At 37.4% G+C, this 20,071-nt stretch overlaps 1 protein-coding gene across 1 annotated transcript in view; it reads left to right on the top strand.

Annotated features, from left to right (window-relative positions):
- pip4k2aa (phosphatidylinositol-5-phosphate 4-kinase, type II, alpha a) overlaps positions 1-20,071 on the top strand; it is a 28,841-nt gene that overhangs the window by 6,840 nt on the left and 1,930 nt on the right. The window contains exons 2-9 of the mRNA XM_079863968.1: positions 7,503-7,600; positions 8,672-8,768; positions 12,158-12,310; positions 12,444-12,590; positions 12,675-12,713; positions 16,717-16,830; positions 16,965-17,205; positions 17,848-17,951. Of these exons, the coding sequence (XP_079720094.1) occupies positions 7,503-7,600; positions 8,672-8,768; positions 12,158-12,310; positions 12,444-12,590; positions 12,675-12,713; positions 16,717-16,830; positions 16,965-17,205; positions 17,848-17,951 (993 nt within the window). The remainder of the gene's footprint in view (positions 1-7,502; positions 7,601-8,671; positions 8,769-12,157; positions 12,311-12,443; positions 12,591-12,674; positions 12,714-16,716; positions 16,831-16,964; positions 17,206-17,847; positions 17,952-20,071) is intronic.

The following is a 20,071-nucleotide window of genomic DNA, read 5'->3' as shown; positions in this document are numbered from 1 at the left end:
GCCACCCTCCCCTTTCTGCTTACTCTGTACAGGTCTTTGCTCTCTTTTAATCTCTTTATCTCTTACTTTTCTCTTTGTTAAGCCCTCCATACTTCCCAGACTCTCCCGCCCTGACCAAGAGTTGCTCTGTCTGTGTTTGGATTGCATAAGGAGTTTCTAAAAATACTCAAGATTCAGTCAGCAGCCAATCTGTGGCACTGGGAAAATAGACACTATTTTATTTTTACACTGCCTAAGGCAAATGTTGATCATCTTCAAAGTCTTTAAAGCTCAATCAGAATGCTTTTATTAGGGCAATACATGCAGATGATTTTCACATGCTCTCTCAGTAAGATGCATTTCTGCTGAACTACACGTGGGATACTATTTGCCATTTACTTTGTTGTAGGCGTATCAGGTTTGACAAGAGATTTGCTAATCGCCATGACAATTTTTATCTGTAAAACTAACACTATTGATAGTCAGTTCATCCATAGGCACCTCTTTCTCTTCTTCATTTGCAAGGCTTAGCTTATCACGCCTACACAAATTCAGTGTGCCTAAGGCCCTGTTTACACCTGGTATTAAGATGCATTTTGTAAAATCGGACCACAAGTGGATGATGGTAAATAAAGGTGTGAACAGGGTCTAAAACGTTTTGAGCTTGTCCACTTTTGACCTCTTCCAGAGGTAGTCGAAAACAAATTCGAACGGATAGCTTTCTTTGTGTAAACGCTCATGTAGCCGAATGTGTTTGAACAGCCACAAAAGACCATCTGCTCCTACTGACCTAAACATTATGTGAAGCGCGCTAGCAAGACAGGATTTAAACTGTCGACCCAAGTTTGAAGACGAAAAACATATTAAGCACAATGTTCTATCGCTTTTCCTGATTTCTAACACGCACACACTTCATTCATCACGGTCTTGTGGATATCAGAGCAGAAATGAAAGCTGTTGAAAAAGAAATGAAAGCTGTTTCTCTTGTCTCCTGTTGCGTTAATATGTAAATTGCATGATCTTATTTCATCCATTAGATCGAAAGATCTGAAAAAGCCTATGGATTTACCCGGCCATTGACTCTCCCCCTCAAAGTGGTTGAAAGTGGACAAAAGTTTACCAAAATGCATTTTAATACCAGGTGAAGTAGGGTCTAAGTTTATTCATATGAGGGAGGGCAGCACAGGTGAATGACTTCCGTAATGGATTTACCTAAACCTTGAGTAGGACAAGATCAACATGTACCTCAGATTTGGTCATACTCATTCTCACTGCTATCTTTACAACAAAGTTCTTACAGATTATAGATGATCACACACTAAACGCTTCGTCAGGTTGCCTAAATTCTATGTTTTAATACAACAATTCTTGTTGCTGTTGCTGTATTCGTTTTTAACCACTGTCATTAATATTGCAGCTCAGTATCAGCACCTGATGAACTTTAATTTTAGAGTGTCTATATGAAATGACTTGAATCTCAGGTTTTAATGCATGTGGTCAGACGTCATATGTGACCTTTAGGGCTTTTTCTTTAGCCTTCCTCAATAATTTGAATGAGCCATTTGGTTAGATAGATTCCTTCCTAGTTTCCAGAACACTTTTTCTTTGTATCAAAGCCTAAATCTTTTTAATGGTTTTCTAAACAGTGTGTTGACATGAGAATGTGTTATAGGGATAGTTTTAATGTTGACATGAGGGTGAGTAAATGATGACAGATTTATAACTATGCCTGTAACATATTATCATGTCAACACACTTAATTTAGAAAGCCAAAAGTTTACTCACCCACAGTGTTGTGCACAAGTAAATGATGATAGAATTTACATTTTTTGTTGAACTATCCCTTTAAGGTAAATCAACAAATCAACACTCTTCTGTGTAATTTGTCAATATATCATTTTAACCTGTTTCAGATGTTATTGTAAGTTGATTTTAGATTCATAGGCTCATATGCCATAAATGAAGCCATTGTTGACGTCAAGAGGCTGAAATACCGAACACCCCACTATGATGAATGCACTGCTTAGAAACAAAGAGCTTTATAAACATCTGGTAGGAGGATGAGCATTCTCTGAACTTAGCTTCCTGTACTGATGGAGTGCAAGCTTGTCAGCTCTGTAGCGGAAAACCTGACTTCGCTGCCATGGAGACAAACAGGAAGTGGTAGTGTGAAACTTGGCCGATGAGATGAGATAAGTGCTTGCTTCTTGAACAAATGAAACCGTTGCTGCAGGCTTGTAAAACACCTATACGTGGCCTCAGCACGATGGGGAGTCTAAAGCAGTCGCCTTTGTATGTTATTTCTGTTTAAAGTATGAGGAAGGTAGTTGAGGAGATCCTGTACAGCTGCTCCTGGCTTTGTTGAAAATGTTAGGCCACTATCCCTGAATCCTCAAAGGATCTAGCATGTAGGTGGAAAGTGGGACAGTGGAGTATGTTGTCTACTCCAGTTTCTCAGTTTCTAATCTTGTGCAGTGCAACGTCTTTAAAACTGCTCACGCTCCGTCACAGGCTCACGGAGTAGAATTTATTGGATCAAGGTTACCAGCTCCAATGGTTAACTGGTTTTTAGGCAGCTAAAGACACATTTGTTTCAAACCAGCATGGGCACTTATTTACATTAAATGTTTTCCATGTAACGACACAGTAAATGACTTGCAAAGTACATTTTTGTTTCATTATTTTATTAAAGAGAGGGCATCTTGAGTGGACACGTTCGATTTTTCAGGATTAAGCCAGTCACACAAGACTTCAGTCAGCGCAAATACCTGTATTTACTTCCCGTTTTCGGTCGAAGACCACAGTAGTCGGGAAGAAAATACAGGTATGTGCGCTGGCTGAATAAACATAATTTTTATCCATATCTTTCACATCTACTGCAGTCAGATTCACCGCGTGTTGACTCTGAAGGAATCACTCACATGGCTGGGCACTTGTAATGACACATCAAGGATGTTAAGAGGCTAAAAGCAGGTTTAAAACTTGCCCCATTTAAGTCAACAGGGTGCAAATTTTAAAAAGAGGATAACACGGTGTAGGCAACACCGATTTTTGTCGTTGTTCTCTGTATTGACAGCACTCCAAATTTACAAAAAAATTAGCTCAATGTTAAAATTGACCGGAGTTCTCCTTTAATTCAGCCAAGAGGACATGCCATGAAGTATCAATCTTCTACTAGTCACACGTCTTCACATGATTCTAATTTGAGGGTCAGAGTTCACCAAACTTGAACTTCGGAATTAAACTTTTCGCATCAGTTTGCATTTGTGGTCTGACACATTCTCATGCAAATGAATGAAAGTCAATGGAACGAAAGTGTAGTGTGACCACCCCTTTACTGTGTGTTAAAGGGAAAGTTCAACCTAAAATTAAAATGTTCTCACCACGTTGTTCCAAAACTGTATTAATTTTGTTTCCTCTGTGAAACACAAAAATGTTGGTAACCAAACCATTTTTCTTAACATAGACTTCCACTGTATGGACAAAATACAAACTGAGAGATTCAAAGTAACTTTTTTTCTTTTTTCATTTGAACAAGTATTGTTTGAATAACCATTGAAATCACTGTCAGCAGTGTTATTTTAGTATTATTTATACTATTATGGTATTTATTAATAATGGTTTAAGTCCATGGGGTCCCATCAACTGTTTGGTTACCGACATTCTTCAAAATATCTTCTTTTGTGTTCAGCAGAAGAAAAACCAAACAGGTTTGGAACAACTTGATGGTGAGTAAATGATGACAGAGTTTTCATTTTTGGTTGAACTATCCCTTTACTTTTTTTTTTTTTTTTTTTGAATTTCATTGTAAACCGAGGAATTCATTTAGAGATGATTTGTCTTTCAGTGTTATTTTTGCCTATCATTGATATGCACAGACCCAGGTGTCGGATATACTGTTTCACAAAAAAGGAACATATACAGTTCCTTATTTGTCCATATGGTATATAGAGTCCTTTAAAGGCCTAGGTTTTGTCTCCAAAATAGGCTGTACTGTAGCTGCTGAGAGTGACTGAGAAGGCCCCCTACTGTAGCTGACGTGGGGTCACAGAGAGCCGTTTTCCGCTCACTGTTGCTTCACCATTGCCAGTAGACAGGCTTAGTCCTTTAGAAAGCACAGCTCATACCTCATCCTGCTCGCACATGTTTCTGCAAGCGCCTGTTGCCTCTTAACCCCTCACAACACCGCTTAGCTTTAATTGCATTTCAAATAAACACCACATTAATCCCATCCTGCGGGAAAAAAAGACATTGGCTTTACTGTGTCACTATGCCGCTGCATTTTACATTCTGTTTAGAACAAAACATTGTCAGAAAAAGGTGTTGAGAGACGGAGATTTTCATCTCCTTTGCTTTTGGTTAGCACTCTTTTGGTTTGTGGGTGATTTAGTGTCATGCCGTCTTCAGCAGCTCTCTGCCTGTAGCTCTCTTGATCTTTGATAAATAGTGTGTACAACAGCCTGGCGGAGGAGCAGTTATGTTTCTTTTGGTCAGACAGCCCATCTATTCTATTAAAAGGATGAATGGTTTGTGTCAGCACAATCTAAAGAAAAACTAGTTTCTGTTTTAGTGATGAGTGGGCATAAACATTTATGAAATTGGCTTCCTGTGTTCATAGTTTTCGCTTCCTCATGACATTTAATTTCCTTTAACACATTAAAAAAGATTTATCATATTTACAGTCCATAAATGAATAATTTTTGTTGTAATATACCTAATTTCTTCCTTACCTATAGGGCTTTAGCATAGCCTAATTTCTGACCACAGCATGAAAGATGAGCCTAACTCACTAAGCAGTAACCACAGCATGCATTACAGCCTCTTTACACTTGCTTGTGTCAGGAGAGAGGCGTTTTAAAGGGTTTCAAGTGACCTTGTTTAAAATGCCTGACTTCCTTTCGCAATTTGCATTCTTGTAAAGGTTTTCAGTAACCCAAAGCCTGCTAGGTTTCCCCATGGAACCCCGCTCATGTCCTTTTTTAAAACATATTGGAATATTGACCTAGTCTGTCCCTGTTATTTAAGGTTGCATGTAATGTGACACTTTGCAGGTCTAAATACCTAGATACCTAAGGGGCCGTTCACATGTCGCGACTTTTGCGCGCTCAAGTTTTGTCATTTTAAATGTAGAGGTGCAACAAGCATGCTCATGTTTTTCCCAGGTTCGTCTACACCATTTATCCTTTGCTGAAACTTCTTCGTCTTCATTGTGAACGCGGCTCATGATTGCTTGGCAACGGCAGCACTTTTGAAATGAGGAGAAAGTGGCGCGGCCAGGGTTTTCCATGTTTTCAGACACTCATGCATGATCATTTGACCTTTGCCAACGTCTAATGCTTACTTAAAGTATGCCTAAATTCACTTGTAGCATTTAAAATGATTGATTTTAGTTTTTAGTGTTTATTTATAATTTATTTAGTTAAAATAGTAGGGCTGCTCCCTAATAGTCGACTAAAGTTAGTCAACTAATTGGCTTGGTCATCCAAATTTTAAATAGTCGCAGAAAAAAAGACTTGGCAGTCACGCAGTAACAGATCGTTAACATGGCAGGTCCATGCGGTAATATGTTATTTATTAGCGCATTATAATTATATATAAGAATTTTACATATCAATGCATTCTTATCATTCTTAGAAATAATCATTCTTGGCAAATTAGCTATACATCAGTGTATAGGTCTTAAATTGCAGTTTTATTATGTTATAACAAACAAGATAAATATCCACAAGGAAAGCCAAATAATTGATTCTTGAATGTGTGCCATTCATGAAGAGGTTTTTCAAAATTGACATGCAGAACAAATGAGGTATAATCACATTTGCTCAAAAAGAAAAGACGTTCTACCTCCTATAGGTAGCACTCCTTACCCACAGTGCATTTGGCTCTGAGACACCCTTCAAATCCAACAGCCTGGCATTCAACCAGCCAATAGGAAAGTCTCTAGAGACTTCAATGCTCTCCATTCTCTGAGAGGTCACATCACGGTGGGTCGATGCAATATCTCCTTGTTTTGGAAGACAACCTGTCTCCCTCCTCAACTCAGTTAAATGGTTTGACTGACAGGCAGCGAGCCCATAAATGCAACTTATTTGACCTTTGGTTGCTTTACTATGTATTTTCAGAGGAAATGAAGCGATTATCTGTAAATCACACCTTGATTAAAAGCCTTTTCTTACTTATTAGATCTATGTGAGATCCTAAATGACTTCTGGGAATGTCAGAAGATAACACAATTTGGTTGCATTTCCATGTTCTCTCATTTTTATTTATTTATACCTTTTATTTTTATAGATTTATTTACATGCACCTTGTAAATATTTCTACATTATTTACAGGGATGCACAATATATTATCGACCAACATGAACATAATCTTTAGCCAATCTGAAAATAAATAGAATTTGTTTTATACTTAACGTTAAGAATTTGTAATGCCCAATTTAAACAGATTGATTTCATTTTTAATTTGATTTATTTATACAAAATAGTATCATAGTATCAAAATAGTAGCTATTTAATGTCAGCCATTTATTTGGTTTCATGGCCTTAACATGAAAATAATTTTTTACAGTATATATATTTATTATTGTCTGTTTCCGCCGAGATTGTCAAACATAATCTTTGATCTCCCATGGTGCTTCATGCCTATTTGACTGCTTATAATTATCCTAGTGCATTCACATCCTCAAACAAACAAATATATCACAGTAATTAAAGCCTTCTGCAGTCCTCTTGAGTTTAGTTAGTGCTATTGTTATTTATTTATTTCTTAATAGAGGGAAAGAACCTATGAGTCACCAGATCTCTTTGTTGGGATGAAAACTGTCCACAGCAGTTTTAAATTCCCACTTCTCACAATGCAGCAGTTTCCGTTATTACAGTTTTATTACAAGTGTTGTTTTCACAAGAGCAAACTGTGCAAAGCAGGAACTGATGACTGTTGAATTAGTACATTGTTTTAGATCCTGAGCAGAGCAAAACAGTGCATTGTGTCACAGAGATATCGCCCTCTGATGAGCAGAACACATCACTCAACACTGATGCGTTCCTGTACCCAGCACATCTCAGCACCTACTGTTTGTGTGCATTAATTGGTTCAGTGTCAATTATGTTAATCGCATAAAAATGTGCGGTTGTTAAAGCATGTGTGTGAACTGACTGGTAAATGTTAGGATTTTGTAGTTTTTAGTGATAGCCAACAGACTGTTTAATCAGCTGATACTTGGCCATTTTATTATTATTTCATCAGCATCTGCAGTTAACCACACCCAGCTTTGTCTGTGATTTTTATTTTATTTTTATTTTTATTGAATTAAATAGAAATTTTCTTTAAAATATTTGAAAGTTTTTTACATCTCATATTTTAAATTGTATTATATGTATATTTTTATAGGCTGCCCTACTCTCAAGATATTGGTCATACGTTTCCTTGCCCATATTGGGTGACCTCTACATTTGACTCCCATTTAAAGATTCAAACCCTGAACAAGTACCCAGTAACTGAATCTCTTTCCTTTTCTCTAGATAAATGAGTTGAGCCATGTTCAGATCCCCATCATGCTTATGCCTGATGACTTCAAAGCCTACTCTAAGATTAAAGTGGACAACCACCTTTTCAACAAGTGAGTTCCTCTCAAACTTTTCACTGTTCCCCATTCTCAATTGCTATGATCCAACTTTTAATCGTGTGTTATAAGAGAGGTGAATCTCATGAAAGAACATGTCTGAATCATATATCATAAGAAAAATTCTTAGTACTGTAATGGCATAATATATAGTCATCAACGGATTAATGGAATATTGCAGTATTTATTATAAATGACTTATACATGTACATCATGATTTTTTATTTTTTTCACATGCTCTCGTATTCTTTAATCCAAAAAATCTTCCCCTCCCTCTTACAACGACGTGTTTACTGGTGTGAGGGCGGGACAACTTGTCACTCACATGAGATCACAGCAGTAACAACCCACAAACATCCAATCAATAGAGTGCTGCAGGGATGATGTATTTTTGTAGGCCAAAATCCGAAATAAGCACTTCCGAAGTTCCACCATCCCGAAGTCAATGTTTTTTTTTAATGGTTTAATTTTGGTTAAAAGCCTGAAATAAGGTGGTCTGTGGTGAACACAAGCTTTTACGTGTCTTAAAAAAGGCAGTTGCTAAATCATGTTGTCAGGGACATTAAATGCCATCACACCGAACAGGTAAACTAATCTACGCACTAGTCTGCTTTCACAGCCTTGTTGTGCTTATAATCACACTCTTGCTAACTATTCTAACTTAGACTTTCAGAGAAAATTCTTCTTACTGTAAAGATTGAAATATATTTGTGAGAAGCTTGGTTATGGTGGTGGTGATGTTGAAGTCGAGCGACCGCAGAGCGTATTTTTTTTTGGAAAAACCATATTGGGTTTTTTGCCGAGGGAACCAGTGTGATGCTAACTTCTGTCTTTGCCTACAAAAATATGTCATCGTTGCAGCACTCAGTTCCCGATTGACAAAATGTCCCTGCATTTTTTTCTTCATTCGTTTCACTCTGATATTCGTCACTCTAGAGAAGACTCGTATCTTCAGTTTCATTGTAAATATACAAATGACTGACTTTTCTTTGTGAGATTGACCCAGCCAACTTTAGAAATGTTTATTTGGTGTTTTCACTTTTATGTCTTTGCTGCTTTGCTTTTCAGAGAGAATATGCCAAGCCATTTTAAATTCAAGGAGTACTGCCCTCTTGTTTTCCGTAATTTGAGAGAGAGGTTCAACATCGATGACCAGGACTTTCAGGTAAGCTTTGTGAAAGAGAGAGAAATGATCCAAGGTGTCACGTTCAGTGTCTTAAAACCACAGCGTAATATGCATTTGAATAACACAAAACACCAGTGTACTCCCTACTAAACAATGCCAAATAGATTGAGGTCTCTGTGAGAAAAGCCCATAATTACCAAGAAGTAATTTAGTCATTAACCACTCGATTTGCTGTCGTATTGAAGACCATTATTCCCCATAATAACACAGTAATGTCAGAGCTGTTCTTGCATCCTCCAGCCTCCCACGTTCAAATGTTCTTAATTGCCTTCATATCCCTTTCCCTATATCCCTTTCATAGAAAAAAAATACCTTTTTTAGCAAGAATAGTCGCAATCAGTGTGCATTAGGCAGAAGGGCTTTTCTCAACATTTCTAATTTTGGCTAATGAGGAAGATATGCCTTTGCGTTTCACTGTAATCAGTTAGAGCTCAGGGTCTTGGTTGGAGCTCCCTGTCTGCTTGTGTGGGTTTAAAAGGCATTACATTATGACTGTAACCCTGACACATACAAAAAAAAACATCAGCTTCCCAGAATGTGCTGCTTATTTTATGGTCTTGATTAGAGACGTTCAGTACGAGCTGTTTACTGGAAGTTTAACGTAGTCTAGGCTTCCTATGTTATACATCAGAGACAAATGAAACCTTTATTGCACTTAGACAAGCACAGCATTTAGCAAATTTAGAAATTTGTACATACAACTACATTATTTTCAAAATCAGCTAATCAATTTTAAGATGAGTTAAAATAACTTAAAACCAGACTAAATAAGCATTGAAATAAGTTGAAATAAGCCAAAACAACTACAAATCAAGATATTTCTTTGTTTAAATTCCGCCCCATGAGCATTTTTATTATGAATATACAAATTTTTAGTCTAATCTACAAAAATAGAAAAATATTTTTCAAAATCATTATCCAGTAAATCAAGAACGACTGGAAGAGTGATGGGGCCTTGAAATATTATTGTGGACAATGTGAGGCCTTGGAGTCAAAAAGTTTCAGAACCACTACCCTATATAATTAGGCTAGTTTAGGACAGCTTTTCATGTTGGTCATAAGTGGGCGGTACTTGGGACCAGACGTTATGCCGCAAGTCAAAAGTCTGGCTATGCGAAACTACCTGCATGATAACAGCTGTTTTGTAATAAGGATCTAGCTTAATCCTGCTATGATTTCCTAGCTGTGTGTTTTTTTCAGTCCGCCCTGCGTCCTCTGACAGCTACCTGCCTCATCATCACTATTTTCAGCCCATCTGTGCACCACTTCCCTGCGGAATGAGCCATCAGCTGAACAGCTACAGGCCCTAACCCGCATGACTCAGCCTGGGAAGCCTTTCGAAATCTCATATCCTGCTTTTGGTTTTGTTTAATGAGTATACTTGGTGAATACGGTGAGGGTATCTATGAGGAAATCCAACCACATAGATTTGAGGAACAGAGACGCATCAAAGAGGCGATAGGAATATGTGTGGGTGTGTATGTTACATGTTTGAGGTAGCAGACCTTGGAAATGTACGTAGAGCTGCTCAGTGAAGCTCACTCACCCTCACTGAGCAGAGACCCTCCAGTCTTTTCATGTGCTTCGTGAAATTGGTACAGACACAAGGGCAGTTGAAAAATTGCTGTCTACACATCTAAGTGGTCATGTGTTGGTGGGCAGGGCGATTACAGTAAAACTCACATACGCTTTTTCCATGAGAGCCAGTGCTCAGTGGTGAGTTCTGTCAACCTCTTTCAGAACTTGAACTTCAGAACTTTCGGCATAACATAACTGACTTACTACTTAAACTGACCGCAAACAAACATGCAGCAATCAGCATCACAGTCTAATTTTTTGCTGTGCATTAGGGTGCCACGATATTGGAAAAAACTGTCATTGTGATATTTTGTTTTTCTGCGATATGAAAACAATTTCACCTGATGATTTGAATAGCTCTATTTGTAAAGATTTAATCATTCTAGGATGATTGGGGTATTTATTTAGGGTAGTGCATCTGCATTCTGCATAGAAAATAATAAACATATTACAAGCATCTGAATACAATAGAACAAAAACACAGATGAAATAAGCAGTGCTTTATATTTTTCAGGTAAATGAACTATTTAGGTACAGACATTGTATAATCAAATGTAAAATAACACTGCATAGTATTCGCTGTATAAATTAAACATGATTCATATAAATAACACAGTTAATCTTTGTTAAAGCTACAAAAGTGATTTTCTCTGTCTCTTTTGCTGTTTGATTAACTTTGGCGACACAAACTGTATTCAATAGAATGCACGTATCCAATACCGACTGCGTTTATGAGGAAACTCGTCGAGAAGGGCATTTTGACTTAATTTTCCGTGCACATGTCTGTTCAAGCACAAATAGATAAGAAAGGGAAGGGAATTCGGTGTTCATGAACTTCACTTGCTGACTGCGTGGCTCTGTGTGCAGCGCGCGAGTTCCATTCTTCTTGCACTTGATGTTTAAACTGACAGGACTTAATAACACATGCAAATGATAAACTGTCACTCTATGATGGTTAAACTTTGCAATTAATCTGGCCAGGGGGCAGCTGACCCCTACGGATCACGGATCAACTAGGAACCCTATACTACATTGCGATTGTACATTGTGATATCGGTGCTAAAACGATACATTGTGGAGCCCTACTGTGCATATTCTTATTTTTGAGTATGTATTATAAAAAAATGTTTTTTAAGAAATTAATACATTTATTCAGCAAGGATTCATTTAATTTTATCAAAAGTGACAGTAAAGACTTTAACATTGTTACAAAAAAGTAAAATACTGTAAATGCTGTTCTTTTGAAGTTTCTATTCATTGAAGACTCCTGGAAAAAAATATTAGCCTATGCTTTCCACAAAAAATACTAAGCAGCAAACTTTTATGGTAATTACATCTTCTTGCTTTCTGGATAATGACATTAGTGGTTCCTGGATCGAAACGAGCAGGTGTGTGCTTTACAGCTGATTTTTCTGGCTCAGAACTGTAATGTGTAACAGGGCCAGATTGTGTGGAAAAGGGGAAAAACTACTGCTTTTTAGATCCACAATTTGATGGTGTTAATCAGTTGCTAATAAACATTGGTTGTTGCCAAAGTGTGCTTAAAGAAAATGTGTAAATAAATGCAAAGTTGAACAGATGCTAGCTAAAGATGGTAAGAGAAATTAGAATAAAAACAACTGTCTGTTTCAACTTTTCTGCTTTTTAAATTACCATTCATTTCTAATTCAGTGTGATGATGTTGAGATCTCACTTCATGTGTAAATGAGTGCAAAACCTGTCAGTTGCATCTATTTTTGTGCTTATTGTGTATGCCAAGACATCTTCCTCTTTTCTATGTGTGTTGGCAGAACTCTTTGACCCGTAGAGCGCCCCTCGTCAGTGAAGCTCAGGGTCGTAGTGGTGCTCGCTTCCACACCTCCTACGACAAGAGGTACGTCGTCAAGACCATAAGCAGCGAGGACGTGGCTGAGATGCACAACATTCTCAAGAAGTACCACCAGGTGCGAACACAAAAGCTCATACATTCCCTATACAAGCGCTATGTACATTTGATTGATGTTTTACCAATCATTTTTAAATTTACATGCACATTTATAATGAGCCACATGGTTATAAGTACTTTTCTCGCTGCAGTATATCGTGGAATTTCATGGTACCACACTGCTGCCACAGTTCTTAGGCATGTACCGCCTCACTGTAGATGGAGACGAGACTTATATGATAGTCACACGCAACGTATTCAGCCATCGGTTGTCTGTGTATAAGAAATATGACCTGAAGGTAAGGATTATGAAAAATGAGTGGAAAAGTCAAGCGAGATGATGATTATATGGTTTGACATGTTTACATTTTTCTTCTATGTAGGGATCTACCGTTGCCAGAGAGGCAAGTGACAAAGAAAAGGTCAGTTTCACCCTCAAACTCAAACTAAATTCTGAAGGGAAAGCAATACGTTTTCCTTTATATACTGTGTACCGTAAAACTTCAAATAATAGCCCGGGCTTTTATTTTCCCAAATCGCCGAACTGCACCGGCTTGTATTTGAGACAGGCGACTATATGAGACAGGCCTTTAATTTAGTGTTGAGATGTTGTTCATTGAGTGTAGGCCTAGAGATAACGATCCAGATAGCATAGGCTGATAGATGGAAAGCATGACAGTTGGAGGTTACCAAATCTGTGTTTGTGTTTAACAAATCTGTTAATGTAAGAATTTGCCTACTATATATCCGTATGTCTAAAGGGGGTCGCACACCAGACGAGAAGCACAGCGCCACGTCTTTAAAATTCGAACACATTATTCTCTGTGAGTGTACATTGTCGCAAATTGTCGTTAATGTATATACTGACTTCACCCTGTGCTGCAATATACATTCAGTTTTACACTCATTTACAGAAATCAGCTGCTTGAATGAAAATTGCTGATGTTATCGGATTTTCAGGTGAAATTCTCAATTCATTCAGTTAACGGACGCTCTGAGATAAAGTGAATTCAGACTGCAGCAGACTAAGCAACGATTGTATTTAATTGTTCAGTACAATCATAACATAGTACAGACATGATCTTAATTCCATAATATCTTTAAACATAACAATATTGCTGGCCATAAACTGACAAAGTGCGCGTCCGGTGTGCGATACCTCAAGTTGTCATAGACGCGGCGCTGCGCTTCTCGTACGGTGTGCGACCCCCTTTAGATTATTGGCAGCATAAAAAAACGAAACGATGTGACAGCCATGGACTGAATAATACAAGTTACCGGTAATATCCATCGAGCCTATGAACTAGTTGCCAGAAACACATCAACAAGAAAGAATGAAGAGTACCCTGTAAAACAGCTGCAATCATGTGATACAAAAGGACCCTATTCATCACTATCATCATCACCGCGATCCTCAACTACAAGTTGGCGAATTCCTCCTCCTCCTCGTCGCTCTCCTCCACTCTGCCTGCCTTGCTTGCGCTAACAGCTCCCGCCCAGATGCGATCTGCTCCATAGAACTGGCTTAAACAGACGATCTGACGGGTTTTAGAAGATTAAATACAACCCGAAACTAAAAAACAGACCAGGCCTCTATTTGAGACCGGCCTTTATTTATCCAAACCTGTAGCCACACCAGGCGTGTAAAAGAGACAGGCGTCTATTTGGGACTCGGCCATTATTTGAAGTTTTACGGTGTATATATATATATGCATGTCAAGTCTCTTTGTTGTTTGTGTGTTTGTTAAAGATGGTTCATTCTGTAGTGGCTAATCATTTGTCACTTCGAGCACCTTAATTTACAGCGAAGCAGAGAGTGAGTATGAGAGTGAGGCGTGCTGATTTTAGAGCGTCTGTGATTATCGGGTGCGCAGATGTAGATCTATCCTATACTTAGTGTGTCAAGGTGAAGCAAAGTCCATGGTGCTTTTTTAAGATATGGAGATTACACCAAGAGGCTGTAAGCTGCAGTGACATCAACTCTGCGAATGTAAATAAAAAGGTTAAATTAATGACAGACTGTTTGCGTCTTAGTCATCAGAAGGTACTAGAGCTTAGCAAAGAAGAAATATGTTAACAGTTAGCCATTAATCCTTGTAATTTCATGTGTCTTTGTGTTAAACAAATGTAATTTTTTTTAATAATAAAATTTTTAATAGCCAAATTTTAAAGAGATTTTAAATAAAGAGAATCAGCCAAAGATTAAAAATAATAAATTCCTTAATCAGCATCTTTGTCTAAAACAAGACAAAGCAAAAGAGCTTTGATTTCAGAGAAAATATCTTTGTTGTTCTTACATATTGCAAATTCTATGAATCAGATTTTAAATGGAATGTTAAATGGAATTATAATATGTTCTAATAATATATATTCTAAAAACTAGTCTTATTCAGTTTTACCACACACAGTTTTGCATCTCAAGTCAATTATCTGGCTGTTAAAAATGTTAAGGAACAACAAAGACCAATGTTAGAAAAACAAGACCAAAATGCTGATTAAGGAAATAATTTTTTTTGCAGTCTCTCATCTGCCACATGGATTATGAATACAGTACTTTCCTATTTATTCTCGGCTCTTTGAATAAATGCTGAACCTGCTGCTGTTCTATTACAGGCCAAAGGCAGCTTTACACATGACTGTTGAAACTGTGCCAATTTAAGGTCACTGCTTAACAGGGATACTGGCCGTCACTGTCAGCCCTGTGTCCCACATATAGGCTACAGGATATAAGGCTTCACTCCCTTCTCAGAGGACTCACTGTTTTAGCAGCCATTAAGCTGCTTGTTGCCCGGCCAAGTCATGAAGAGGAATAGAAGGAAAGGTTCACACATGCTCTGTTTTCTGAGAACAGCCTTGTTTTTTTGTTTTTTGTTTTGCGCCTTTACATGTCAGTGCAAATGTGGACTTTGAAGTAACTTTCTCAGAAATATTTGCAAAGACAAATATTTATATGTTCTGTTTTTGCTTCAATGCATAATTTTATTATTCACACAATGATTTGAATCATTGATATACTTTTGTGAAGTTTACTGGCCATAAATACTTTTTTTCCACGTAAAAGTAAAGTCAAACACACTCATAAAACAAGCAAGAGCCATTTCTCCCTAATCGCACATCAGATTATCCTCTCTCTCTCTGGTTTCGAGTTCTCGTCTCAAGCCATGGTATGCTGGCAGTCGACCTAGAATAGGTTTTTTACACTTTTTTTTTTTTTTTTTTTTTGAAGATAGATCTTAAGTGTCTTTAGGGTTTTTTTCCACCATGAAAATAACCATAGAAGCTGGTATGGCTTAAAGAAACAAACAAATGAACTAGGCTGCCATATACTGTGTGATTCAGTCCTGCAGCAGGTTAAATATTTCTCCTTTCGCTCCATCCCTGCCTGCCTATCAGGTTCAAGTCCATTACCTCACTTTTAAGGTCAATTTTTATAAGTCAGAAAACTATTAACTCTTGAAAAGTGATCTCTTTGACTGGTGTTTGGAAGATAGAGGTTGAAAAATGGCTTGGAGACCAAAAATTTGTTTCAGAGGTTCAAATTTTTTTGCCTTTGGAATAACACATACAGATGAATCTCACATAATAAGATTGGGAACGTGTATAAATCTGTAATGGATGCAAACTATTTCATCAGTGCCCTAATGTCTGTTCACTTTTAGTGTGCACTTATATTGTTGTCTGGTTTGAAGCGCTTTTCTCAACCTTTTCTAATGTTCTTCAACCCACCAGCAGAGCACACTTCAACTATGAATGATTTACCTAGATTTCACAACAGTTTGATAGGTGCATGTTTGCTTTTAAAAGTTGGGAAATCTGCAAACGGTAGAGGCTGTTAAAGTCCATTAATATGGTATTTACTGGAGTCTGGAGCAAGGCTACCAAATGAGCTAATTACAGAGAATTGCTGGAGTGTGTTCATTCTGGAGGTCTAATCACCCCGGAGGACATATTTTCGCCCGCATTCATTTTCATTAGTTCGAACAAGCCATAAAAAGTTATTACTTAATTATTAAGTAGTAGTGAGTAATAATTACTTACAGCTGAGTCATATTGAGTCGCAGCTGATTTTGGTGTTGGCGGGTCTACATTAATGTCAATGCATTGTAGCTACATACATCTTTAACTCTGTTTAAAAGCTCATTTCTTTCGAAGGCCATTCTGAATATCTCTAAACACAAATGTAGATCAGCTAAATCAGCCAAACTGTTAGACTGCTTGGTCCCTTGACACTACATGCAGCTGAACGCACCAAACAGCCTCTTTATTGTGAATCTAGAGCACCCCCTGGTGTGCTGCATGATATTACATGACATGACCAGGGTATCAGGATCTGAATTTATTTGAATGTTAATGATGAATCTCTGATGATGTTCTTAAAGTGAGTATGCTTAGCACACTAAATGTTGTTTCTCTCTTTTCTACCAGGCTAAAGAACTCCCTACGTACAAAGACAATGACTTCATCAATGATGGACAGAAAATATACATTGACGAGGAAAGTAAGAAAACCTTCCTCGATAAGCTTCGAAAGGATGTGGAGGTAAATGATTTAGAAGAATTTGCTTTTTCACTCTTGTCTGCCTGGTACGGATACAATGATATATTTATCTTGTGCACTTCCTCTCTCCTTCTATCCATCTGTTGTCTTCATTCTTCCCTCATATCTCTGTCTAGTTCCTTGCCTTGTTGAAGTTGATGGACTACAGTCTTCTGGTTGGGATCCATGACGTGGAGAGGGCAGAACAAGAGGAGGTGGAAAGTGAGGATAATGAGGGAGATGAGGAAGGAGAGAGTGATGGAGGGATTGTTGGGACGCCTCCTGACAGTCCCAGTAACACCCTAGACAGCTCTAAACCACTCTCACCGGGAGACTTCGACCCCAGTATTGACGTCTATGCCATCAAAAGCCATGACAGTGAGTGAAGAAAGAAGCTTATGTGCTGTCTTATTGAAATGGGTCCTGTGAAGATATTCCACTGTATATGATAAATAGTTTGAGCAGCATTCGAAGCCATTGTAAATTAAACAATTATTAAAATCATTAAAATAAATATTTTTATGGACCAACCATTTTATAAAAGCAATAAGCCCCGTGAAGCCATAGTCTACCGTGAATTTAGAACAGCTAAGAGGACGCTGCGTTGTACCTAACAATGTCTTTTAGCTGTTCTAAATTCACTGTAGACTATGGCTTCACGGGGCTTATTGCTTTATAGGACATAATTTTGTTTATATGAGGACCTTAAAGTAGAATGAAATCAAAATTGGCCCTATTACCCTTTTTTGAATGCATGTTCCTGCGGTTATTGTGAACGCTTCATCCATGCATGATATTCTTAAAATAAAAGTCTTCTAAGTTTTTATCAAAATGTAATAAGGCAGGTGTTGAAAATAATATTAATAGTCAAACATTCTGTTCTGTCTCCATGCTGGTATGTAATGGCCACCTTTCACAATCAAATCAAATCAATTCATGATTGATAAGCTAAGACCCATCCTACTTTTTTCTGTACTATGTCACATTATGAAAATGTATTGCAAACCTTTTTTCCCTCAGATTCTCCCAGAAAGGAGGTGTATTTTATGGCTGTTATTGACATCCTGCAGCATTATGATGCCAAGAAAAAGGCTGCTCATGCAGCCAAGACGGTAAAGCATGGGGTGAGTGCTTTAAAACAAATTCAATTATTTATTTATTTTTGTAACATTTTAAGTGGCATTTTATTAATATGTAGAGTTATATCACTATAAAAAAAATCGAATAATGATTCAGAATTCATCCTATAAAACATGGCCAATATTTGTACATAGACTGTGCACAGTCAGGGTCACACACACAAACACAAAACGCCAGCAGGGTAAAACATGACACTTAAATAATGCAATAAACATTCACTAAATAGTAGAAAATTCAAGACAAACACATCATGATTTAAATTTCCAATAACAAAAATAAGAATAAACAAAATATATTTACGTTAAATATATATTTTAGTCATGTGGCAGGGACTTCTGGGAATGTCATCTTACTGTTTTTTGTTTTTTTACTATATATTAAGACAATTCTGAGTTTTTACGTCTTCAAACCATACATTTGACAGTCTTTAAAGGGGTCATGAACTGGATTGTTTTATTATTTTATAATGTTCCCTGGGGTGCCCTTATAATGTTAGTATGATTTTTACATAAAAAATTGTCATAATTTATAAATAAAAGCCATTTTTCCAAGCCTGATTTCTGCCTCAGATTTGAACGCTCTGTTTTAAGGGGCGTGTCTGCTGTGAGACTGCAGTGTAAACGCCCACTGCTGTGATTGGCTGACATGCTTGCAATGAAATAGCTAGTATTACATGAACTCTCTCGAAAACTTTTACTACGTTTTTACTATTACAGCTATCGAGATTAACAAATCGTGAAAAGTATCGTTTAAAGCATTATATTTAAATCTATTCCATCACATGAAAGGTTGCAGCATGATGAGCACTGACTGAGCAGATGACAGACAGTCTGTTGATCGCGTGAATAAAGATCTTATCATTGCAACGCAATTTTTGCACTCTCACAAATGCTTACACCAAATCACAATGCAAACACGATGTGAGTACACAGTAAGAGCTTCGTTGTGTAGTGTAACAGTGTCATTATGTCATCACGAGTTTGGTAAGTGTCCAGATAAGCTCTCGCGTTTCAGAGGCAAATAAATGTGTGTATCATCTGCATAGCAGTGAAATGATACACCATGCTTTCTGGGCTCGCGCTGTGCTGTTTGATTGACAGCTTGGGCGAAAGGGATCGTTCTTTGATCGCTTTCTGTAGGCTATATAATTTAATAACAGTTTAAAAAAAGATTATTTTCATAATACTACGAGAAATTATGTGAAGTTGATCGTTAGTCACTGATGCATAAACAGTATTGAACGATTTTAAGAGAAATATCTGAACTTGAATAATTACACCGAAATCACTGATCGCAGATCAGGCATTAGAATACACATGGTTACTTACATGTTGCTGGCAGATCCGTGTCGGGAAATTGTGATTGACTGATTTAATAAAGTTTAACCATGCTGGAATCCGAAGGAAGCTTATGCAGACTGTCTTCTTCCACAAACAGGCGCTGCACAGTATTTAGTCAACAGCATGTTTATTGCTTGTAAGTAGCTCGATCCGGTAGCAATTATCATGTCGTCCTATGTTATTTAGCAAGTTTGGGCGAATCGGTGGGCGGGGCTAAACAGGCCGTGTTGAAGTAGGCGTTGATCTTCTTTTGTGGAGGCGGTGTTTTATCCTCTTTGACGTCATTGTTCCCCACTTTGAAAAACGAGTCGTTTGCTGAGCCTGATGTCTATAAAAGCTTTTATTGGACTAACAAGGTAGTTTTCAGTTCTGAAACTTACAGGATATTATTATAGTATGATGATCTCTTATATGTCAAAAGCTCAAGGAAACTTTGATTTCTCAGTTCATCACCCCTTTAAGAGTAAAATGACATATGATGTGATGTTAAACCATGTACAATTGTTATATGTGTACGGTAAGGTAACATAACCAAATAACAGGTTTTTACTTTTACTTTAAAAAATTGCAAACATTTTTACATTGTAAGAATGGATAGAAGAAACACCATTAACCAAAAAATACTTATTTAACATGTACCAAAAGTACTGTACAGAGGATTATTTTGGGTATTTCTCTGTCATCTCATTCATCATGCATGCATGACTGAAACCTTTATAGCTTTTATCAAGGCATCAACCTCCTGCTTTTTTTGTTTTTTGTCG

Source organism: Squalius cephalus, assembly GCF_949319135.1.
Source record: "Squalius cephalus genome assembly, chromosome: 25".
NCBI lineage: Eukaryota > Metazoa > Chordata > Actinopteri > Cypriniformes > Leuciscidae > Squalius > Squalius cephalus.
The sequence above is the reverse complement of the archived record's forward strand: the minus strand, read 5'-3'. Positions and strand labels throughout refer to the sequence as shown.